The sequence below is a fragment of the Ictalurus furcatus genome, chromosome 10, assembly GCF_023375685.1.
Source record: "Ictalurus furcatus strain D&B chromosome 10, Billie_1.0, whole genome shotgun sequence".
Taxonomy (NCBI): Eukaryota; Metazoa; Chordata; class Actinopteri; order Siluriformes; family Ictaluridae; genus Ictalurus; species Ictalurus furcatus.
In genome coordinates, this window is record NC_071264.1 from 25,919,703 (window position 1) to 25,945,947 (window position 26,245).

General features: G+C 39.7%; 1 protein-coding gene across 3 annotated transcripts in view; it reads left to right on the plus strand.

Annotated features, from left to right (window-relative positions):
- The first annotated feature begins 1,416 nt into the window (after positions 1-1,416).
- The window catches only part of csnk1g1 (casein kinase 1, gamma 1), a 41,516-nt gene continuing 16,687 nt past the window's right edge, over positions 1,417-26,245 (plus strand). Inside the window, exons 1-4 of one of the 3 annotated variants that reach the window (XM_053634277.1) lie at positions 1,417-1,668; positions 8,650-8,979; positions 13,284-13,324; positions 14,130-14,199. In XM_053634277.1, coding sequence (XP_053490252.1) covers positions 8,799-8,979; positions 13,284-13,324; positions 14,130-14,199 — 292 coding nt within the window. In that variant the 5' untranslated portion in view covers positions 1,417-1,668; positions 8,650-8,798. The remainder of the gene's footprint in view (positions 1,669-8,649; positions 8,980-13,283; positions 13,325-14,129; positions 14,200-26,245) is intronic. The other 2 variants (XM_053634278.1, XM_053634279.1) reach the window with 2 other exon arrangements.

Below are 26,245 nucleotides of genomic sequence, written 5' to 3' on the forward strand. Positions count from 1 at the left end.
ACCACTGATCTAATCAATCATGTCAATCATGTGACAGGAGCACAATGAATAAAATCATGCAGATACAGGTCAAGAGCTTCAGGTCACATGTTCACATCAAACATCAGAATGGGGGAAAAGTTTGATCTCTGTGACTTTAACCGTTGCATGGTTGGTGGTGTCAGTTGGGCCGGATTGAGTATTTCAGAAACTGCTGATCGAGTGGGATTTTCACACAGAACGGTCTCTGGAGTTTACACAGAAATGTGTGAAACAGACACACACACACAAACACTGACTGAGCGATAGTTCTGTGGGTGGAAAAGCCTTGTCAGAGGTCTGAGGAAAATGCCCAGATTGTTTCAAGCTGCCATGAAGGATATAGTAACTCATATAATCACTCTATACAACCATGGTGAGCAGAAAAGCATCTCAGAAAGCACAACACACATCAGAGCTTGAGGTGGATGAGCCACAGCAGCTGAAGACCACATCAGGTTCCACTCCCGTCAGTCCATAACAGGAATCTGAGGCTATCATGAGCACAGACTCAATCAAACTGGACAGTAACTGGTGTAATAAAGACAAACAAGGTGCATTGTTTACTCCAGCACCCTACTCAGAAATTATATAATATATTTAGCTTAAGATTTGAATATTCAAATTTCGTAATATGTCACGGAGAAAAAACTATACAAACGTCAGAGAATTGACATGTTGACTCCAGCAGAGGGCGCTGCTGATAAAAAAAAACACTTAAACAAAACAGTCATTAAAAAAAGTCAGTATATAGAAAAAATGAATAGTTCTATAATGAATAGTTATATATTTTGGTTATAAAAAAACTAAATAGAAAGTGAGTAAATTATTATTATTGTTGTTGTTGTTGTTGATAATAATAATAAGAATAATGACAGTGATGAAAATATAATTAATAGTAACATCTGTATATATTCATATTCTTATTCATCTGTACATATAATGAGATACTATTATTACTTATTCTTATTTTTCTATTCCTATTATATATATATATATATATATATATATATATATATATATATATATATATATATATATATATATTCTATTCCTATTAAATGTCTATTTTCTTATCTGTTGTGTGTAATTGAGCTGCTGTAACGAGGGAATTTCCCCAGTGTGGGATCAATAAAGTTTATCTTTATCTTTTAACATTATGATTATTATTAATATGGATGATGATAATTATGAATTAACTATTATTTTATTATTGTCGTTATTGTTGTTGTCAGCAACAGCATATATGCAATTAGCATACGCAGTTAGATCCTTGCTATATATTTAATTATTTATCAGATGTAAATTATGTCGTTATAAATGAATATTTCAGTCGCTAAAAGAAGAAGCACGTTATATTATTATATAAGCGTTCGTATTATTACCGCTTGAGACTTTTATTTTGAATTCCGGTGAGGCTCGCTGACCGGAAGTCGGTCTGGTTAGCGCTGGTTCACGTTACTTGGAAGAACACTAAAGAAAAAGAGGAAAAGCAGCCGCTACCTAGAGGACACGGGTTGTTGTTTGTTTTTGTTTTTTTTTTTTAATTACGGATATTCCACGTCAAGAAAACGCCGAAACCCAAGAAGGCAGTTAAAACAGCAAGTTTATCCGTCCGACATCAACAGCTCTAATACAGCGGCCGTGGAAGTAAGTCATTAGAGCGCCGCTAACTGACTAGTTGCTAGCTAGCAAGCTAATAATGGGGTCTGTTAGTCGGCTAGCACTGGTTAGCTAGCTAAACATCTCCTAAGTGACAAGCCTGTATTTATCAGCGGGGAAGAAGTGTGAATCATCTGCTAGCTAGCTGCTCGTTAGCTTCTGTACTGGACCTGACGGGACAAATAAGATGTCAGCTAACGTTAACGTTTCCGCTGATGCGTTTCGTTACACTTCGGTAGCTTGTTAGCAGGAAGCTAATTTATTTATCTTGAAGTATATAGTCTTAATAATTTATTATTGTTATTATTATTATTATTATTATTATTATTATTATTATTGTGACTCGTCTTTATCCAAGTAATATTGGTGGAAAGATAAATATCTCCCGGCTAGTGCGTTTCTTTCCGCTTGTACAAACCGTATATAGTTCCAAATTGCACCGTTGCTCCCTAGACAAGTGCACTACAAAGAGTGTGAGATAATGGGTTGTACGCCCTATGTAGTGCACTCTGTCTTCAGCACGTAGCGGTTCGGGATTCGGCCTGTGAGCTGCTCGTACAACAGACTGTATCGCCATTCATAAGGGCTTTTGTCCTCACTGGGAGAAAGAAAAAAAAAAGACCCAGAGGTTGCTAACATTAGCTCACTCGATCATGATCGTGAGATACTGTCAGTTTAACACCTTGTTATCTGATTACATGGATATTAATGAGTTTCTATAGAAGGCAAGTGATGAGTGAATTTGACAGGCTGCAAGCCATCATCATCATCTTTATCATCAGGCCTTGATGTGAATATAATTTGAGGTGTGTTAAATGTTAAATCAGCCTTCATCATGGCAGATCTTCCTTGCAGAGGGGGTCTCTGTAGGAATCCATCCGTGATGCCGGGTTTCCTCCTGAGATAATCTCTCTTGTAAAGGTTAATGGCTTCAGGTCAGCGTTTTAACGACTGCAGCGAGGAGCTCAGGAATTTCTCTCACATGGATCAGGAAGTCTGGTGTTTTGTTTTTTTTTGGCATTCTAGAAACCTTCCCTCGTTCTATCATCATTATCCCTTGTCGGTTACAGATATCTTCTGTGATCGGTAAAACCTGTTTATTGCTTCTTCTGAGATTCTGAGATGTTTGCTCAGTAAACGTGGGAAAAGGCACTCTTGCCCAAACCGGCTCTCGGATTTCATGAGTCAGCACATTTGGTATTAATGACGTACTCGAGCTGGAGCTGTTCTTCACTGCTAGTGATACAGTGATGATGTGTGACGTCTCGTATGAAGTCGAGGTTTTATATAGTAACCAATTAACCAACCAGACAAACTCTGCTTGTTGTTGTTGTTTTCATCATCAGAATGCACGTAGAGAAGCACCGGGCCTGCAACTGTGGGTTATTTTTGTTTCTGAACGTTCCACCCAATAATGGCTTGGGCATTCGGATATTCTCCAGCGATAGGAAAAACTCAGGATTGAAATGAATTTGTTTTAATGATCAGTACAAAAGATTCTCCTGTAGAAGATCAGCACATTGGAATTTAAATAAGAGTCATGCTTTTAAAGTGCATATATTATGGTTTTTTAAATACTACCTTTCATGTAGTGTGTTATATATGTCGCTGTTTGTGAATGTAAAAAAGTGTGTAAAGTTTCAAAAATCAAAGTGCACGACAAACGGAGTTATTGACGTCCAAAAGAAGGAATCGATTCTGAACCGCTGAAACGAGTCGTTAGTGATTCCAGACTTTACTTCCTGTACCTTCCTATGTAGGTTTGTAACAAAAAGCCCCGCCTCTGGTCTTCAACGGCTGCTCGCTGACAGACGGAGCTGAAACCCGTTATGGTAGTGGGCGTTTCCTTTACGACACACACTGACAATGGTAGACCAATCACAACAGACTGGGAGAGCTGACCTATCAGAGCAGAGTATGCTCTCTGAAAGGAGGAATTTAGAATGAATCATTTAGAACGGATCATTGAACGAGTCGTTTGTCACACTGGGGAGGAAAAAGGATAATGCTGCAGTTTAAATTATGAGCACGTTAAAGTGTTTTTTGACCTTGGATGCATGTAAATCTATTGTATGAGACCTTTAAAACAAAGTTAGGCACGTTTCAAAACTATAATAGGTGCACTTTAAGTGATTTTTTTTTTTTTTTGATTTTTTTTTTTAAATCTACTAGTTATCTTGTGATCCTGCTGAAGTACCATGACAGAAACGCCTGTGATTAAGCCAACAAATTTATATGACCTATAATTGTCAAAGATCTCAGTCTTGCCTGTTGTTGATAAATGGCAGTGGTGATGTTTTACAATCCCATGTCATGGGAAAATTGAGTCATCAGTGTCCCAACGTGTAGTGAGTCAGGGTCCGTACCAGTGCCCAAACTCGTGTGTATACACTGATTCACCACCTAGGGAGCTGATTGAGACACACCCTAACAATCCACTCGTTATTAGTCATAAATTACAACGAGTGTCCGCCATACAAGTCCCTATAAAACTTGCTGTTACTATAGAAACGATAATGTATTACAGTGTGCACGTTAATATAAATGGTCAGAATCGTGAATTAAACAGCGCAGTTGTCAAATCATCCGTCGTTTTCTTGTCATCTCATTTATTGCTTTCCATGGGTCACTTTTGTTACTAATGTGCTTTAAAGCGCACCTATTATGGTTTTGAAACGTGCCGAATTTTGTTTTAAAGGTCTCATACAATAGATTTACGTGCACCCAAGGTCAAAAAACCCTTCAACGTGCTCATAATTTAAATTGCAGCATTATCTTTTTTCTCCCCAGTGTCGCAAACGACTCGTTTAATGATCCGTTCTAAATCATTCACTCTAAACTCCTCCTTTCAGAGAGCATACTCTGCTCTGATTGGTCACTTGTCCAAGTCTGTTGTGATTGGTCTACCTCTGTCTGTGTGTGTCGGAAAAGGAAACACCCACTATCAAAACGAGTTTGAGCTCCATCTGTCAGCGAGCAGCCGATGAAGACCAGAGGTGGGGCTTTTAGTTAACTCCGTTTGTCATGCGCTTTGATTTTTGAAACTTTGCAGACTTTTTACATTGACAAACAGCGACATATGTAACACACTACATGAAAGGTCATATCTGAAATAACGTAATAACTCCTTAAACATCGTCAGACTCAAACAAACCGTATATACAGAACGTCAAATAAAGTTAAAAATCGGTAACGTAAGTAATCATTTGTGCCACAACAACGATAACAAGCTGCGTACATTTGTCGACGAAGTCGGCTGAGAGTTCGTTCGCCGTTTTCTTTTTTCGAACTGAGAGGCCTCAGAAAACGTGACGTCGTTTCCAGTAAGGGAACATAGCGTGTGCTGATGCTCCCTGGATTTTGTGGTGCATTGTGGGTTGTTTTAGGGAGCGAACGTTCCAGTTTGCTGGAAGGATTGTGTGATTGAGACAGCCCTTAAAATGGCCGACTTCCTGGTCAGCGCCCTGGCTAGTGAACTAGGGAGCTGATTGAGATGCACCCTTAGTTGTTTAACGAATGTATAATCACTGATGTGGTGAAGTTTTCTGTAAGGAGATGTTTGTTTGACATTTATGGAAGGAGTCTCCAGCGTCAGCGATGTGTATCAGTGAGGAAGACACAGGAAAGTCTTCAGGACAGAGATTTTGCGGTTTGTCTTGCTTTGGGAGGTTCCACAAAATGAAATGCATAAAAAAAGTATGATGCGTTTGAATATATATATATATATATATATAAATAATATATCTGTCTATCTGTTGCAAGTTGCTGTAGTGTAAAAGTAGTAAAGCACTATACACTGTAACCTGTTGTTTATATGAAAAGAATGAACTCTTTGCGTCATGTCTGGCTGTGTCACACCGTCGATTATATTCTTATAACGGCACGTCGTGTTTTATTTATTCCCTATCAAATTACACTTCTAACGAACAGCCGAGTCACATTTTCTTTCCCCCCCACACCCTTATGCGGTGCATGCATGTCTTGAATGTTAATGCTACCTCATATTTTAATGTCTGTGCTCTCTGTAAACAACACTAAGTTTCCTGCTGATGCAAAGTGCGAGCAAGTTGACGACGGTATCCGTTAGTTCAATTTAAGTTCGGCATTTTAGCAATGCAAGCTTCGCACACTGGCTTTAAGACCGTTATTGTTGCCTTTTAATTAGAAGTCTAAAAATGGGCAACACGTTTAATTTAATTAACGGGAACCGCTTTTACAATACAGTTCGTCTTTGTTTACGACTTTGTTAATGCTAGTCAGCGTTACTGTTTCTCCATAGTGCGTGGAGTTTTCCAGCTCTCAGGACCGTCTCTACCATGAGTTCAGCAAGTGACGTTGCACCAAAATGGCTGCTCACAGCATCAACAGTAAACAAACGAGTTTATTTTGTATATACCGGCATTTGATTTTTTTTTATCGGACAACGTGCCACGTGAGTCGTTTGAATGTTAGTAGCTTCTTTTGTTTCATTGGCTGTATGTCAAACCGGTTAAAATCTCAGAACGGACAAGCCAACACTGTTAAGCTTTTAAACAGGATTTTTAATCTTATTTGCGCCAGGAATTCTGGAGCCGTTCTTACCCGGTAGAGCTGGAAAATCGGCTCGGTTCCACCAGCAAAATCGGACTCCTCTAGAAACAAGAAACGTTTCGTGCTTGCAGGTGGTGTCGTGATCACTATGCCAGTAAATCAAACGATTTAAGTTTTGCTTAAGATGCAAATGGGACTGGATTTTTAAAAAAATTAAAATGTTGACCTCGTCAGAGAACGAATCATCGTTTCACTCCCAGTACCAGGAAACTAAATTCGATCTATATTGTAACTGTAAAACTTCCTGCCTCCCAGCTCGCCTCCCGTCCATCTTAAATAGTATCCGAGATTAGGATTAGCGTACCCCGAATCGTAATACGCTGAAACGAGTGTCCCAAAGATGCCCGGATGGCCTGCTATTTCCGGTAGATTTGTGAACTGTGGATCCGTGGACGCTTTTTCAGCGATTACTACCCACAACTCCTTGCGCAAGGGAGGAGGAGTTTTGTGACGGTTTGCTCAAGTTGTGTCCCAAATGAAGTACTGTACACTTACACTATGCACTGTGTACTCTACCGTCTAGTGTGTGGTATTTAGAAAGGTAATATCATCTCAAATATATCACTAGCGGTTTTCTTTTTCTAACCGGAAGTATAATCCGCTTCTAGGCGACGGCGCATGACATCATACGCACGCTAGCATTAGCAGACACCCAGATTCATGGACAATGGCTTTCTTCAGTTTACTTTCTGTCAGTGTTACCTTTTATTCCCAACATGTCCTCAGTCTCCATCAGACGGACGAGAAATCATCACATGACTGAGGAAGAAAGTCCTCTAAGGCAGGGAGCATTTTATATTAAACACCGCGGAGATCAAACAGTGCTTCACGATCACAAACTTATGTTTATATCCAAAATGCTCCACTGTGTGTAAGGGGCAGGGGAAACTGGTGCGAGCTGCTTAAAAGGTTTAGTTTAATTTAAGTTTATTGTGATTATATGCTGTATTTGCACACTTGTGGTGTAAATTCTGTCGTTTATTATAACGGAAGTGATCTGTAATGTCTAATTAAAACATTATGATCAAAAGTAAACACAAGTAAAATAATGTCTAAAGGCAGCGAGTAACAGGAACCAGAAGGTGCAGTGAAAGTGAGTTTTTATTATTAATTTAGGACTAGTTTAATTCGGTGCTTTTTGTGCATCCATAAAAAATAATGTGTGTGTGTGTGTATGTGTATATATATATATATATATATATATATATTCATTTATTTTAGTTTATATTGTGTATAAGTATTTATGCATTATTTTTATGGATGCACAAAAAGCACCAAATTAAACTACAGTCCTAAATTAATAATATATATTCTGGTGTGTGTATTGGGTTCTTTTCTGTTTTGGACAAACAGTTGTGTAAAGTTTTAGTCTGAAGTTTATATTTGTAACACTCAGTTTGTGGATATTATTGTAAATAAGCCAAAAAAAAAGTGTACTGAAAGTTTGCCTCGCCCCCATCCGATTAATCAAAAAAATAATCAGCCAACTAATCGATTATGCAAATAAATGTTAGTTGCAGCCCTAAAACACACACACTAGGTTAATGGTTCTGCGCTTGTTGTTTTTCCTCATGCCGTACTTTTAGAAAACAGTCGTATACAAGCTTTCGTGCTGTTGTAAATGTAAACGATAGTGCTGGTTCTCTGGACAAACTCCAGCACCAGAATGTTGGTACCAACTTGGTCCAACGTGGCTGCACTTGTTTTTCTGCAGTAGCGTGGGTACCGTTGGTAATGAAGGTACTGAGGTTGTAATTCTTCCAGAACTGATGGGCGTGCATTTAGGAGTGCACCTTAGCACTTGTAGCCTCCACTGTTTTATTAGTCATTGTCAGACAGTGTTTGATAACTAAAATATCCCTCTCTCTCTCTCCCTCTCTCTCTCTTTGCCAGTATCAGCCAGAGGAGGATGTCCTCCAGGAGAATTTTTAATTTGATTTTTAAACCACACCGTGGTATCGACTTTGGTATCGTGTACTTTTGGTGGTGTCGGTACCGACTACTAGATTTTTGGTATCGTGACATCCCTACCTATGCATCGGGTTTTATTTAGCCAGAGCTAATCCGTAACACTGCCCTCCAGAGTAACAGACTGTCTGATGCAGAGATTTGTGCAAGCGATGGAATTTAGTATCTTCACCATGTAGCCTTCACTATCATCTTATCACTCGCATAGCATGGCTGCTCAGGCAGTTAATCACAGAATGAAGATTTATTATTATTATTTTATATATATTACTCTTTCTTCTTGATTTGTTTGTTCTTATGTCAATAATGAGATAACGGCTTACATTTTGAACTGAAATGACTCCACTAGGTTTTTACCGTATTTCTTTGTGTGTGTGTGTGGTTTTTTTTTTTTTGTTGTTTTTTTTTTAGTGTGGTTGTCTACAGGTGCCTTCTTTTCAGCCTGGTAGTAGTGACGGGCACGGGGGCAGTCGTCCCATGAGCTTTGTGTCAGCCTGACGTGAGCGCTGTGGGCCCAGGCCTGTTTTTCTCTGGATCAGTGCGTGTTCAGCACTGCAGTGATGGATCACCCCAGAGATAAAGAAGGCGAGAGGCCGGCGAGGAGCAGCAAAGTGGCCCAGGGACGCAGCGGACACTCGCGACCTTCCAGCTCCTCAGCGTCCTCTGGCGTCCTCATGGTGGGGCCGAACTTCCGCGTGGGCAAGAAGATCGGCTGTGGAAATTTCGGGGAGCTAAAACTCGGTAAGACGGTGGAACGGCGAAACGATCTGACATGGGAAATTACCCAGGGTGCATTCTTTTGCTGATTGACACTTTAATCAAGCATTCTTGAACTGTAGCCGCCATGTTGCTATGTCTAAATAGCTTCCATTATTTTAGCCTTTTCTGTTCAGTTTTGTGTTTACACACACATACTTTTACTGTCTTGGAAGGTGCTGACTTTAAAAAAATTTCTCTGATTTCAGTAAATTATAGAAACAAACATTATTAGGCTACTATATTTACACATTTACATTGAATGAAATGTGTAGGATGTGGGTCAGCTGATCAGGAAAAAGCAATGGCCCTTGTCTAATCCGCACAGTACTGTGTAGGGCGATGCAGTCATTCTTATCCACACTCATCTCATTTAAGATTCACTCCCTGCAGGATTTCGTGAGCTTTTTGTTATTGTTGTGGCCAAAAATGCATGAATTTGCTGCAAAAGAGTTTTTTTTGGTTTTAAATGCGGAAAACGACTTGAATTGGTGAAATTGTTTTGCACGGTCTTTCGCAGGGATATTTGTTGGTAAATGAGACCTTTTAGCAGTGCTCCTGTTCGCCGCAAGTGACTCGAAGCGGGCTTTGGCTGAATGCACGTTGCGAAGACGTTACATGATGTGTCTCGGCCCAAATCTTTTTTTTTTTTCTTCTTTTTTTACTTTACTGTACTGAAAGGCTTAATTGGTAGCCTTATGTATACTTTATCTCCTTTCTCACTGTAACAGTTAAACAAATCAAGTGCAGAATATAAATAAATGTATATATTACACGATACAAGCGGTGTATTATTTGACCAGTTGTAAAGTTTTATTATTATTAGTTCCTGAAATCCTCCCTGAATCCACCCTTCCGCTGGGATCAGGATAATCCAGAATTATTATTTTTTTTATGTAACAGGGTATCCAAATCCTACTAAAACGTTTTGAACAACACATACCGAAAGTTTGATCCAGATCAAAAAGCAAGATTTGGATTACATGATCAAATCTGATTTCAGAATCCTTTTTTTCCCTTTTGAACAAGCTCTGTCCAGACTAGATCCAATCCGATAGCCGAAATCTGATCAGATTACTTCTGAACAGCTGATGGTATCGATGTCGTGATATATAATATAACAATACACTTTGCTGAGATATCGCAGGTACCATGATGCCATTTTCATGTCAAAAAATAATCATTTTAAATTCCTAATATGTAAATGTTTTTATTGATTATTACTAGTATACGTTATCACTAGATTTATTGGAATTTTCAGTTTGTGCCCAGTTTTTCCATGTGGTTTTTTTTTTTTTATGCAGAAGTTAATGTATCCTGGTATATATTGTGTATCATAGATGTGTCATCAGTATGATATATTGGTCGTATTCCCCACCACTAATCAGGAGTCTGTAATTTCAGACAAAACTCTGTAGCAAATGTTGCGGACTTGCACAACGGAGTGGTGTAAACCAGAGGTGCCATTATTTCTGAATTAGCTGTAGCATTTAAAATTTCTGACCCCCCTTCTACGGCAATATGAGAGACACCTGAAAATTGACATTTAAGCGTAATCTGCGGAAAGGTTTGCTTTAGGAAACCCAGGCTAGTTTCCTTATAATCGATTGAAATGCAGGTGATTACAGGCAGTCATGCCTGTAAAAGTTTGCTGTTGCAGAGCTCCTGAGTGATGCAACAGAAACGTTCTCTCGCCCTTATATTGTCCGGAGATTGCAAATTCAAATTCTGATGATCCCATAGCTATCTGTGGCCGAGCGTTCAAGAGAGGAAAATTGGCCATGCTCTCTGGGTGGGACGGCTGGTGTACTCCCTCTCGTGTCAATCACAGCTACACTAACGTGTCATGGGCATCTGTGAGTTAATAATGCATGTGGGGGGAGGCGGAGAGAGCTTTCCTCTGAATGTGTTACGCCGCCCTTTTCTTTTTAGCAACAATCAGTACGTTTACATGGACAGCAATAATCTGATATTAACCCGATTAAGACGATACTCTGATTAAGAAACTAGTATGTAAAGAGTGATTTCTGATGACCTTAACCCGACTAAAGTCATACTCGAAGTAAACACAAATGGAATTAAGACGTGTGGAGTATTCCTGTTTTAGTCGCATTATGGAAGTCTATTATAGACATGTACACACCTTAATCACACTATTAACGTCGTGTGGGAGTTTTCACTGCATTTAGCGACATGACACGTACACACACGGCAGTGCTCAACCGTTTCACGGCAAACAAGCGAGCACTGCTGCATCCAAAACCGTGTACTTGCCTACAATATAGCAGGAGAAATACACGTCTCTCTATATACTACATACTAGGTAAGTATGTGGTTTGGGACGCGACCCATGACTTCAAGCAGTTGTCTGTTTGCACGTACAGCATGACAAATAACTAACTGCACTTGAAGCTTTCGTAAAATGAAACACCCAAAACTGTATACGGTTCCATAACGAAGACGAACTGTATGTGGATACGTGAAATTCTGGAGGGAACGTCGGACGGCGTGGCGCGGGGATGTAATGACGTGTGCCGCTAATCGATCTATGTTCTATAACATGTAAAACAGGAACATGAAAGGAATATTATAAAAGCCACTTATGTAAACACTTTAATCACAATATTGTCTTATTCAGAATAAGGTCAATAATTAGATTACTGCTGTCCATGTAAACGTAGTAAATATGACTTCTGAACAGTGCAGTTGTCGCAGTATGTACATAAACAACAGAGATACTACTATACATTTTCCAGATTTTCTACACAAATGAAGTCGCTCCAAAAAATTTCACACACTGTTACCATTTCCTGTAACTTCAATGTTTCGTTTATTCATTCCAGCATTGATCGAGACACAGAAACTCTGCTGAAACATTTCCGATGCATTAGAGAATTTAAAGCGACGCAGTATTTGCTTTTGTTCCATATTGTGTCCTGTAATTGGTTGAGTCCTTCTGTTCGGGGGGGGGGAATGGGATGAGAAATGAAAACTGTTACCATGAGAACATAATAGAGACGATTATGAAGGTCCTCTGTGCAAAATCGTTCATCTGTTGTTTTTTAATTTGCATTATTTATTTTATTTTCTCTCTGATAGTGTTTAAATGGTGTAAAACATTAGGTGCATTTCATAGTCTGCACTTTTGGACAGTTATAAACTGCCTGCTGGTTTGATTACTTTAATGGAAAAGTAACACGAAACATATTGAAGAATTCAGTCCAGCATTCTCTGGAGCACAAAAACAATTTCTTCTAGTGTTTGTTCCTGTCATTGCATTCATCATTTATAGTTTAGTTAAACAGTTCAAATGACTCTGTAGTCGTGAAGCTAAGATGCTCCGTTGAAAATCGGAGATGATGCTGCATCCATGTAGTCATGTATAATGGAACTCTGGCACAAGTTAAATGGAAGTGAGATACAATGGAGGGATTGGGAATCGGAGACGAATATATTATTCGACATGGAAATTGTTCAGCTGGAGTAAAGGGCCATTAACAGGGTTTCATAGCTTGGTGATTATTACTATTATGGAGGATAACGGAGTCCCAGCCGCTGCCTAAATGTCTGTATGGATTACATCAGTGTCAGGGTGCTTTCTCAGGGTAAATATTTTTTTTGTGTGTGTTTTTGACATTTGGACATTTTGTCCCAAGTTAGCACGACATCATACAGGTCCGGTTTAAAGCAAACGTGTTTTGGTTGAGCATTTTTAACTGTGAAGTGGTGAAAAAAACCCGATCGAATGCTTACTACTAGGCATGTGTACTTTTTAACCATTTCTAGTTGCATTTATGTTTATGGGAACTGTTCACAGTTGCTCCTTCAGCAGCCTCATGTTTCCTTTTTCTTGATGTTAATAAGACAAAACATTTGGTCCTGATGACTTTCCCGTGGTGGAAAACTTGATGTTACTAAGCGTTGACACTGGAGACTCCTTCCAAAAATGTTAAATAAACATCTGAGAGAATATATATATATATATATACTGTAGTAATAAAACCGTTGATACAGGAAGTCCTGTCAGAACTACTGTCAATAACAACAGATAATCAACACCTTTGGACCAGTCAGATTTGGGAATTCAGTAAATCCATTTTTCACCTTTTGACACACAAATATGACCTCATGTCAGAACAGCAAATACCGTACCAGTTCTTATGTTCTCTTCCTTATGAAACAGGCTTTTGGTGTACCAGTGTTTCCCTGCAATCCAGCACTGGTGATGGTATTACAGTACCCACAATACAAATATGGTAACAGGGTTTTTCTTTCTTTTTATGTTTCAGGAAAGAACCTCTACACAAACGAGTATGTTGCCATCAAATTGGTACGTATATTTCAATTCCTAACTTCCCCATGTTGAATCGAAGTTCTCAAAAAAGAAAAAAAAAAAGGTGCTTTTGATAAATTGAGCTGAAGTATGTACGGTGTGACTGTGTGGCCATGAGAACAAGCAAGTCGTTTCTGAGAACAAAGCGTAGAAAGCTCTGCCCAGCTGTGTCGAATTAAACCACTGGATGCTGTTTCCTTCTGTTTCCAGCCAAAATCCAGGGCACGGTGGTGAACTCTGCTTCTGGCTCACAAAATCCACTACTGCAGCACTACATTTTTATATTCTAACTCACGCCAGAAATGAATACTTCTTTAACGAGTACACAGTAACTGTAATGCTGGGATGATTTGTTCATGATTGAATATATACGTGTACACACACACAAAAAAATTATATATATATATATATATATATATATATATATATATATATATATATATATATACACACATATATATATATATATATATATATATATATATATATATATATATATATATATATATATATATATACACATATATATGCGCGCCGTAATAATGAAAGAAAGTCAGAGACGGTCATGATGATAGTTCACATATAGTAATATTAAAGTAGTGAATTATGTTAGGCGTTTGTGAATGCAAGGATAAAATCCTCGAAGTTAAACAATAGCTGGTGGAAATGCTGGCATGAATGTGCCAACCCTGACCTTGGCCGACTAAATTCCCAGTAAGGAAATCTCTATGGTGTGGTTGTAACTGCTGAATTAGGACTGTATGAACACCTTCTAATCATTTTTCCATCTCCACCCGTAAAGGAACCTGTGAAATCCAGAGCCCCACAGCTCCATTTGGAATACCGGTTTTACAAAACATTAGGGAGCACAGGTAAGGTTTTAATGCTTTTTCATTTCCTCTGATTCCTCGTCACGTGTCCGGTAGTCATTCGGTGTTTTGGCGGACGCCCGTCGCGTCCTTTAGTTTAGGTGAAAGGGGCACCGTTTTAGACTGTTTGGCTTCGTTTTGTCACAGGGTGTGTTTTTTAAATCTATAGGCCAATACACGTAGTAGGATTTGCTTGGGTCATGGGTTCAGCAAAGCACTAAAGAATACTACAGTATTGTTGGTTTTGTGGTTTGAACTGGCTCAACTGGTTTCTGTTGCGCTGACCTGCTAGTTGTTTGAGAACGAACTAAAAGATGGGCAGAGACGAAATCCACAAACACACCGACGACACGAGGAGGAACTGAGAAATATTCAGATGCCTTAGTCATCAGCGAACACGGGCGTTGGGTCATGTGCTGCACTGCGGTAAGAACAGTAGGCCATAAAACGGTGTGGGGATATGTGGGGGGTTTGCTGGGATGCTGTCAGCCACTCCTGTGATTTCTCACCCAATTTGGAGGCAGGTGCAGTGATGCATTTCCTTCCTGAGAGCGCTGATAAGATGGCCAGATTGGCCTCCTGCACTAGCTCTGATGGGATTTTCTCAGCGCGTTGTCAAGCCTGATAAGTGGCCGTCGTGTGACGGATGGGCCTTTTGTTTCCTCTGCGAACTTCAGCCAGGCTCGATCCTTTCACGCCGTACTCTAATCCAGGAAGAAGCAGCTCGGGCGTCACAGCTCAACTCGGTGACACTGTTTCCATGGTGACGTGATGCAAATGCTCTCGCTACTTTTGGAGCGCTACGGTTTGAGCACGTTCACTGTACGGCCCCTTTGAGTTTACACTATTGTGCAATAGTATAGAATTTTGCTTGTTCTTTTTTTTTTTTTTTTAATCCACGAAAGGGAAAAGGGATGTGATGTCTTTTAGTTTGTCTCGACTTCCTTTTCTCACTGGTACTCGTTGCTGAACGGCACTCCCATGGGAGCTTAAAATGTCAGAAATGAGCATGTTAGACATACGGTGTGGTTTGGAATGTAGATAATACCTAGGGCAGGCATTGCTGGCTTCTTTAGGGGAGAGTATAGAGGTACAGGGTAGCAGCATCAATCTGAGCAGCATCTCATCAATAATTCAGAGCACAGAGCACTGTTTATGCACCACCCTGAAGTCTGTCGTTGGTTCACTCAGCCAGCCTTTTAAGATTCTGGCCCAAATACAGCGTTACATTTTATATTGTACGAAAACTGCAAATGTGAAGTTATTTGTAGCTACTGTGTGTATGTGTGTGTGTGCGTGTGTGTATATGTATATATATATATGTGTGTGTGTGTATATATATATATATATATATATATATATATATATATATATATATATATATATATATATATATATATATATATTTTTAAATTTAGGTGTCTATTTTCTAGCAGTATGCAGGTTTCCAGGCTGTTGAAACACATGAAACCCAATTCATGCCTGAATTTGTTCCCTTGTGGTGATGCGCGTTATCTTGTTCGCATTTCTGCATGGCTGCCTTACAGCGGGCCTTTTAAGCCCGGCCAGAGGATCTGTGTTCGTGATGAATCAGCACTTCTGGAAAGGTGGCATTCTTGCCAAGAGCGATTCCTGGATGCCCGCTCAGAACTGTAGTCATGGGAAAGAATCAATTCACTAAACTAGAACTTGGAAATGTTTTTTAAAAAATAATACATTTTATGGGTGTGTGCTATTCAGACGGTTTTGTTATTCTGTTGAGGCTTATTTCCTTTGTAACAACTCCTTTGGTTTTGAATTCTTGTTTTCATGCCAATCTTGCATTACGGTCTTTTATTTTTGCCCTTGCTTAGACTGTAAATCCCTTGCTGAGTGCTTAATGATGGAAGTAAGTAAGAAACGCTGACAACACCCTCACCACGTGTATAGCGGACTATCCGATCGTATCAGGATGGCTTGATATCTTAACACGAGTGAAAACGCTTTAGAGATGAGAACACCACCACTGCGAAAGGTGATATAATCCTAGACGGGATGCAACCGACTCCTGCCTCTCGGTGCTTTTCCAGATCGCAGTAGGAGGGGCTAGGGAGCAAAGTTGATTACTATCACAAAGTGACGTGTTCTTCCCGGCCACGAGGCTCAAATGAAGTAATGCCATATCAGAGCAGTGGTGCAGGGTGCTATTATTATTTGTGATTTTGTTTTACAAAACACTGACACTGGAGACTCCTTCCAGAAATGCTGAAGGCTTATACAAGTACCTGTATAAGTTGTCTATTTTTGAACACTTTATTAATGAATACTTTCTGACCTATTTTTTATTTAATTTTTTTGAGAATTCAACAGCACTGCTGCTGACAAACTACCTAAAGTTTTTATTATTATTATTATTATTATTATTATTATTATTATTATTATTATGTTTGAGGTCATCTGGTTTATCATATAAAAAAAATGTAATAACTTTTGAGAACTGCAATTGTCCTGCATGATGAAAAAAGGGCACGCAGTAAGGTCTCACAAATGTGTGTTTCATGTAGAGGCAAAAAAAAAAAAGGAGAGAAGAAAAATCATAGGGTTCCCTGTATTTTTATTCTGATTAGTTGGAAGTGTACGTTTTAACACGCCTTTGTTACTTCTGTTAAGAGAACAAACTATGTTTGTTAGCTCATTAGACATCATTAGACGTCCTTTTATCATTTCCATAGCCTGGGAACAGGATGAAAGCTTTAACAGATAAGCTGAGATCATAAATACGAATTAGATTACTGCTGAATTCATTATGTTGCAGGCAGGACAGAGCAGCAGTCTGTCTGCTCCCTAAGCCTTGCCACTGTAAGATTAAGCTTAATATTCGTTCTCTTGATCATGTTGTGACTGTGGATTGACTGAAGGCATGAGGAAAATGCTGATTATTTAGCAGTCAGCATGTTTGCCTTGCACCTCCAGGGTTGATGGGGGGGGGGGGGGGTTTGAATCCGGACTCTGCCCTGTGTGCGCAGTTTGCATGTTTTTCCTGTGTTTCGGGGGTTTCTAGAGGTACTCCGGTTTCCTCCCCCAGTCCAAAGACATGCGTTGTAGGCTGTAGCGTGTGAATGTGTGTGCGCGATTGTGCCCTGCAATGGGCTGCCCCCCTGTTCAGGGTGTCCCCCAACTCGTGCTCGGAGTTCCCTGGCTCCAGGCTCCCCGTGACTCTGTGTAGGATAAGCGGTATGGAAAATGGATGGATGGACTTTGGAGCGACCATTCTGCCACAGTGTAATTAAATCTCCTTTAAAAGTCCGATAAATACTCTTTCTTCGAAACTATGTCCAACGTTCTTAAGATCAAATTAGATGTCTGTCCTTTAATTGCCATCTTTGGTGTTCCATCTCAGCGTCAACCTCTGAACCATAAACAAGCTAGTGTTGTGGCCTTTGCATCGTTACTTGCTCGGCGCAGAATACTGTTGTCTTGGACCTCTCCACAACCCCCCTCTATATCAGTCTGGCTTAAAGATTTAATCTTCTTTTTAAAACTTGAAAAAATCAAGTACAACATCAGAGGCAGGGGTGACTCATTTTTAGGAAAATGGGCACAATTTATTACCTACTTCAATGATGTACGCACCCTGGTGGTGGATTGAGGAGAGGTGGACTGTAATTCCTGATCATCTTACCCGTTTTTTTTGTTGTTGTTGTTTTGGGTTTTTATGTTTATTAGTTTTTTTTGTTTGTTTTGGTTTGTTTTTTTTTGTGTTTTGTTTTGTTTTTTTTTCTTTGGTTGTTTGTTTATTGTTTTTTTGTTTACCCCTTTCTTTTGGTTTTGGCTGTGGTTGTTTGTTGGGGTTGTTGGGTGGGGTGTTATGTAAAATGTAAATTTTCAATAAAAATTCTATGATCAAAAAAAAAAAGTCCGATAAATAATCCATTTGTGAATTCCATGTAAACTTCTAGTGATATAAACACACAAGTCACACACCAAATGTATAATTGGAAAACCTAAGGTAAGTGTCGGAAGTGCTTCTCTATCATAACACTGTTAGAAGAAGTTCGAAGGAATTGACATCTATAATTAGACTGATTTTTTTTGACCTCTTATCAGAGCTGTTCTGCAGATGCTTTGTGCCCTTTATAGCACCTGTTTTGCAGTCATATTAAACAAGTATATCGGAAGGAAGAGCAGTCTTTACAGTCTACAAGCACATCTTTGGTGTGCGAGATGGCAAGCGTGCGGTTTTTCATTATTTAAGAATGAAAAACACTTCATGATCTAGATGAGTAGTGACTTAATCTAAAACACAGCTAAAGGTCTATCCAGATTGAGTTAGTTTCACGTGGGGAGTTGGGGTAATGTAATTATTGGATCTCTAGATTTGACTATTTTAGAAACTGCTGAATTCCTGGGATTTTTATGTAAAGCTGTCTCCAGGAACAGGGCGCTAGAGTTTACAAAGAATGGTGCGAAACACAAAAAACATCCAGACAGAAACGCCTTGTTGGCGAGAGTGGTCAGAGGAGAATAGACTGGTTCAAGCCAACAGGAAGGCTATAGTAATTTTCTTGCCAAATACCATATCAGGTTGCACTCCTGTCAGCCAAGAACGGGAATCCAAGACTACAGTCCGCATTGGTTCACATAAACTGGACATTTGAAGATTTGAAGAACATTGCCTGGTGTTTAAACAGCAGCCTCAGATTACTGAACAGTACTTGAAGACCCCTGAAGTATGTTTGCTTACTGTTGCACTTCAAGAACCGATTATATTCCGTCTCACACAGAAGTATAAACCAGCCCTGTGAAGTCATTGTTTTTGATGAAAACTGTAGCGCTCCCCGTCCACCCAAAGCCATCTTGCAGTCGAGGAAGAGTAGCTCTGGGACAGGTGTAGGAGATGCGATTGTGATCCTGGGGTCCACAGGATGTACTTCCCGTGACGTCGTCTCCAGCTGTAGCACTGATCCTCGAGTCCACCCTTCCCCCAGACTGGACTTCTGGTGTTAAACCCAGCTAAAGGAAGTGCTCCTGCTTTTTGTCATCCTCTGCTGAGCTGAGCGTGGAAATTTGAGCAGTTTCACATGGATCCTACAGACTGCGCCTCGAAAAGTTGGATCTAGTTGATAATGCAGAAGTTGGAAGTTCAGAGGTTCTGCCCAGAAGGACACAATGTGTGTGAAGGGAGGTTGGATCACTGCTGTGAGAATTTGTTGAAGGCTTTTTCTGGGGCTGCCACTGGGACTCCCTGCTCATGCGTTATGGATGAAGATGGGGGATGGGTCAAGGAAAGCTTGATCCCCATCTCTGTGGACTTCCCCATGTTTTCTTCATTACTCAGCACTTGTAGAACAAAAAGTTTGACGGATCACAACATCTGCTGTGTAGTTGGCCGTTGTGTCTGTGAAGGTTTTCGGTTCTCCGTGTTGTTCAGATTTCTTGCGGTGTTGAGTTTATATACCTAGATTTAATGCATCACAACATCACAAAGACCTTTTGCAGGTCTTAAGTTCTGCTCCTCAAATAAGAGTTGTAACATCTCTTACTAGACCACTAGTGACCACAAGGGAAAGTTAATCTCGGCCCCAGATTGTCTGAGATCTTTTGAATACTTTTCTGGTCACAAACATCGTGATCTTCAAGTTTGCAGACCATCTGACCTGTTTCCAGCAGTAAAAACAGACTTATTGATCACCCGGACACCTCGAGAACTTCAGAGTGAGATATAGTCCTTGGACTAAAAGGTTATTCAAGCTATTAATGTAAAAGAGCTAAGCTTGCACATTTGACGAATGGCTAGGAGAAAGCGTTTGTGGTTGGTGGTCATATGTCATGTCACTCTGTTATTGGCCAGGTTTATTAACGAAACATTCTTCACTCTAGTGAATGCTTGAAGTCTGGCTTTGCAAAACGAATTCAACACAAGTTGTCTTGTTAATAAAGAAAAGATGGAGACGTTTTTTTTTTTTTTTTGCTGGAGTATGCATTTCAGTAGGGCTGCACAATTCATGGGGATTTTAATCATGATCACGATTTTTTTATTTGTTTGCATTTCTTAATTGCACAAGTGTTCTCTTTTTTTTTTTTTTTTTTTGTGCTTCCCAAATTTACTCCCCCTTTGCACTTACTGCCAGCTATAAGCGTTATATTGGTACTTCCTCTGTGTAAAATTCTTGCAGTGGGTTCGAATAGACTGCAAAACCTTTCACATCATAACCTTTCAAATGATCTGTTGTTACCCAGATAAGGACTGGTTCCCTTCTGAGTCTGTTTCCTCTCAAGGTTTCTTCCTCTTAAAACATCTTAAGGAGTTTTTCCTTGCCACCGTCGCCACTCAGTGGCTTGCTCAGTTGGGATAAATTCACACCTTTAATGTCTGTATACCGTGTTGATATTTCTGTAAAGCTGCTTTGAGACAATGTCTATTGTAAAAAGCGCTATACACATAAAACTGAATTGAAAAACCAAGGAATTATCAATGCATGGGTTCAACTTACTTAAAAAAAAAAATTATTAAATATAGTATCGAGATTGGGTTATTAAGGAAAAACTCGAATTGAACTGTACCAAGTCTGTTAGGGATAACAGTTGGGTTTTATTTTTTTATTTTTTTTTTTTTTTAGCTTTATAGACCGCATGTACAAACATGGGGATGTTTTTAATGGAGTCGCTTCTGGATAATATCATCTGCCAAATGCCGTAAGTGTAAATGTAAATTCATCGTGGTATCAACATGAGTCTTCTGTTTGCTAGCATGCTCTTTTGGGTGTAAACTGTGTAGCACTCCTTTAATTGCCAGTTGTTAGACATGTTTCAGGACACCAACCTAAGCGCTGTTCATGGAAACAAATTTATTCGCATAATTTTTTTTTTTCTTCATTCCCTTACATTTGCAAAGTATTTGAATAGAAGCACGTCCTCATTCTTCAACTGAGCAAGCTCTTACTCAGGATCACTTCCCAATAGCCAAAGTGTGGACCGTGTTTCTAATTTCAGTCCTAATCCCTAGATGCTTTCCTGGGGTTTGCCTGAGTGTGATAATGGCTTTGCTGAACACTAGCGAACTAACATGTCCAGACACGAGCACAGCTTTCTCTCTGCGGCTTCGTTCACTTCTCTTCATGGCTGTCGCATTAATCTGCTGTAGAAGATCGCGGTCTGTTTAGGAGACATTGTGTGGGACTGCATTGTCCTGTGTTTGGAGATAGAAAATAGCCTTTTATCAGCCTTGCGAGGAGGGAATGTGAAAAGAAAACGTCCAGCCTGAACAATACATATAGCTTTTAAAGGTCTGATGGAGCTTTCAGAAAACATCCCTTTCATATTAAGGTAAAGTGGAAGCTGTTATCTGCTGTGCGCTAATGTAAGCACGCAGGACGGCCTACGAGCAGGCCTGTTATTGATGATTAGTCATCTTCCCCTGCAACCACTCACTGTAGGGAGATGGTGTGATCACTATTTTTCCTCTCGCGCTCTCTCTCTCTCTCTCTCAGTACATGCTTGCTCTTATCAACACAAGGGGAGGGACTAGCTACTCATGCAATGGAAACTCCACATGCTGACCCAGATTAAACCATTGTTATGATCACGTGTTTTTGCAATATTTACACTTTAAAAAAAAATAAAGACGTAAAGAGACCAGTTGAATGTCATGGTTCGGAATTTCCCCGTTTAGAATATAAGATGGAGGGAGAGAAAGAGAGAGAAGAAAGATTAAACCAGATTAGTGTGCAAGGGTGTAACACACAGTCCCTGTCTACACTATATGATCAAAAGTATGTGGACACTTGACCGTCACCCTCCTATGTCGTCCTTCCCCAAACTGTTTCCACAAAGTTGGAAGCACACAATTGTATTGGATGTCTTTTGTGTGCTGTAGCGTTACAATTTTCCTTTCACTGGAAGTAAGAGACCCAAACCTGTTCCAGCATGACAGTGCCTCTGCACAAAGTGAGCTCTGTGAAGACATGGTTTGTCAAGGAGAACTCGAGTGTCCTGCACAGAGCCCTGACCTCAACCCTGCCAAACACCTTTGGGATGAACCGGAACGTTGACTGCACCCCAGGCCTCCTGCTTGTGACTTTTTTTTTTTTTTTTTTTTTTTTGCGTCTCACAGGATCCCAGCTTTGATGCACTCCTCTACTCTCAACCAAATGCCCCTGTGAACCTTGGCAAGCTTTTTTTTTCTTTTTTTCGTATCTGTTTATTCTGAATAATGCATTTGGTTACATCACTAGTTGAGTGATCAAATAGAAACTGATGGTCCTCTTAGTAGGGAGTTCAGTATGGACAACACACTCACACAGCTAATCCACCAATAATGGTAATTGACTGACTGCGTCTGTTCACCAGCAGTAACTTTGTCCCTCCACTCCTTCCCTTGCCTTCTTTTGTTTGCTTAGCATTGGTCTGGAGGTCTCACGTGACTCCAATCCACAGTAGCCTGATATCGCTACTCCCAGTGAAGTGGGCAGCTAGATAATCCCACTGCTCTGACCATGGAGTTTGCAGCGTAGGAGTGCAACTGTTACTCAGTAAAGCCATGGGTAGCTGGTGGGAGGTGGCTGTTTTCTCAGTCTCTCAGTGCTTATGCAACCAGCGTTCATCCTCTGTCTGTCTGTCTCGCTTTTGATCACTAATCAGTACCATACACACCACGGTCTAGGTTTTTGACCAGAATTTGTTTGGAAAAGTTTCGAGAGGGCCTGGCTTCACTTGGGTACATAGCACAGTATTTCTGTCGCTTGCTGACGTTGCCTGTTCTCTGGGAGCGAGGCCATGTTTATTTATGACACTGTCCATGTAGCGTCAGCATTCCAGTAACCATCCGGTCAAGGTCTGTATTCATCAAGCATCTTAGGATTGTAATTTATTTTTTATCCTCGTGCAAACAGTAACGGTTAAAAACTGAAGCTGGTTTTAAGGCACATGGTGATTATCATGGCCACTGATTTGAAGTCTACAAAACTGCAGAAGTGGTACATTATTAACATTAACTAAAAATAGGATTTGGACGGTGGCAAAGCAGTATAGATAATTTTTGTTTTTTTGGTTAGTTTCATTACAAAATTCAGTATGTGTTTAAGTTTGTAAGACTCCAGTAATTCATTTTTATAGTTGCTTGGATGTAATTTTTATTTTTTTTTAAGATCACCGTAGATTTCCAATGTGAATACCATGATGCAATATTTAGGAAAGTAATCGTATTATTATTATTATTATTATTATTATTATTATTATTATTATTATTATTATATAAGAATGTAGTTATACCCTCCAACTGTCTCCGATGGGACATGTGGCTGGTTTACTTTACTTCATGAATAAGCAATCATTACATTACTATTGAGGCGATAATTAGCCACCTATCCAACCGACATATCCAATCCATGTGTCGTTCTGGCCAAGTGCATAGTGCATGCTGAAGCCCAGCCATGTGAAAATCCCCCACTCGCACCGTGCCTACTCCTCCAGGAAGAAAGCCCATCCCCGAGGCCCAGTACAGTTCTTCTTTTGTTTCTGGTTAATGTGTAGCTAGTATTGTGCTGAACTCTGATACTCCTCCTGGCTAGAAGTGCTGGCATTGGGACTTTACAGAGTGCTTCTGGCCGGGCTTTAGCTTGGCCACCGATCAACCATCTTCACACACCAGAGCAGCCAAGGCCTAGCCGTTCTTTAAGATTTGTGTGTGTGTGTGTGTGTGTGTGTGTGTGTGTTGGTATGATGGTGTGGACTCAGGGTAGTCTGATGTGCTGTATATAAACTAGAGGATCGAAGATCACATGGCGCTGTGTTCCAGTCATGTATCTCTGATTCAGCAGGCGTAGGTGGGTGGCCTGTATCGGGCCTGCTGGCAGTTGGTGCATTGTTGGAGCAGAGAGGCTGAGTGGAGCTGACTGGAAGTGGGACGTACAGACCAGGGGTCTTGTTTCTGAACATGTCACAATTCATAAGCAGTGAATTCATATAATGTACATCACATTACAGGTTATGGTCATAGTCGAGATGCAAATTAGCTCATGCTTTACTCTCTGTGCAATACATATTTTCCAGCTTTTGGCTGGGCTCATGTATTTTGTTCCGCCCATATTCAAATAAACTTATCAATAATGTTACTTCAGCTTTGTAATGCAAATACCGACAACTCTTTATATGTATAGCTGCTTTTATATATAGAATATAACTTTGAGTACTTTAGATGGATTAAAGGCGACTCAACATGGCAAATTAGTTATTTTTTCTTTCTTTTTTTTTAATAAGCTGGTAAAATATCATAAAATACAAATAGCAGGTTTTTATTAGTTTGTTTTCATTTCATCTTATGTTATTTGAATTGGTTATTTATTTCTCCCAAAAGTTACTGTCTGAAAGATACCGTTCCTTAAAATTATGCTAGCGACTTTACATTTTAAACAGATGCTACACTGTTGACTGCATTTTGTGTGGTGGTTATTTGCAGTGTGTTGTGGGGTTTTTTTTGTTTGTTTGTTTGTTTGTTTGTTTGTTTGTTTTTTTAAGTAGTACAGTGAAACATGTATTACACCGTAATTACACAAATTTATGTAAAAATCAAATCGAATTATTTGTCACATACATAGTATGACACACAGTGAAATGCTTTTTACGACCACACAGATATATAAAAGAGAGTAGAATAAAATATAGTAACGCTAAAAATATAATAAAGACTATAGTATAACGGAGAATAAAACTACAGTATATGAATAGAAAAACGTACAATTTAGAACGTAAAACAAATGATAATTATAATATGGTAAAATTACTAGTGATGCACCGAAAGGAAAATTCTGGGCCGAAACCGAAAATGCATTCCTCATCGCCAGCTCCGCCTGTTCCATTTCCCGTGCATGCTGCGTTTTCTCCATGTTCTTTAAATCACGGCTCTAGTAATGTTGCAATACAGCGATAACCATTGGCTAGATCGAGAGCGAAATCTGAGTATTGAGGGGCGAGCCATGGCGGCATATATTTTCGGCCTTTTTTCTCTTTTGGCCAAAGACCGAAAATGCCAATTTTGGTGCATCCCTGAAAATTACAATTACTGAAATAGAAAAATAATTACAATTATTTACTAAATTGAATAGAAAGTAGAATAGAAATTTATATTTTATTTAATTATATAAAAATAATTGGCAAAACTGTACGTGTGCAAAATAAGATGTGGTGGGATCCACACATCATAACTCCACTTGTTAACATCAATGATGATATTCCTGAAATGTGACACACTTAACATATACCAAAGTATAATGGGAAAAAAAAAAAAAGACACTTATTGTTTTTATTTATGCAACAGCACTGTTGTCAAAAAGACTTTAGTAATCTCATCGTTTTTAAAAGTAAATTCTAATCTAGAGGGTCATAAGTAATCTTCTGTATGTCTCGGTCATTGGTGAACGGACGGCATCCATTTTCAGAGCGGTTTTAATCTGGCGTGGTTGTTTTTTTGTTTTTTTTTTTTTGCTACGTTTCTATTCCTCTAGCGTGTCGGTTCAGCATGTACCAGCGGGTGTAATCAGAGAGCAGCTAGCGAAAGTGTTAATCACCGTGGAGACACTCTGCTGAGAACGTGCTATGTGCAGCCTGAACACGGATGAGTCATCGTCAGGCCAGCGTGCGCTCCATTCTCAGGGGTGTTACAAACATAACCACACAATGCTCTGAGTAGGCCCACGCCACAGCTACCCACTGCAGCCTTGCTGGATTCACTGAGACGATGATAATTATACGATCCCAGCTTCAGCGCTAGCTCGGTGATGGGTTTCATACAATATAAGAGATGTATGAAATACCTGCAGTGACGCCCTCGTGTGTGACGCTCGTTATATTTTAAAAATGGAGACGGAGGCATGGCGTTGTGTATGCGATTCTCACAGGTATAGTCATGCACAAAGTAGCAGGTGCTGGTAGCATGGCGTAGCAGCTCGGATCGTACCAGGGTGTGTGTGTGTGTGTGTGCGCGCACGCTTTCTCCAGGCTTGTGGAGTAACGGAATACATGGAACGGCGTTACGTAGTCAGGTGCATTTTGTAAAAAAAAATGGGAATACTAT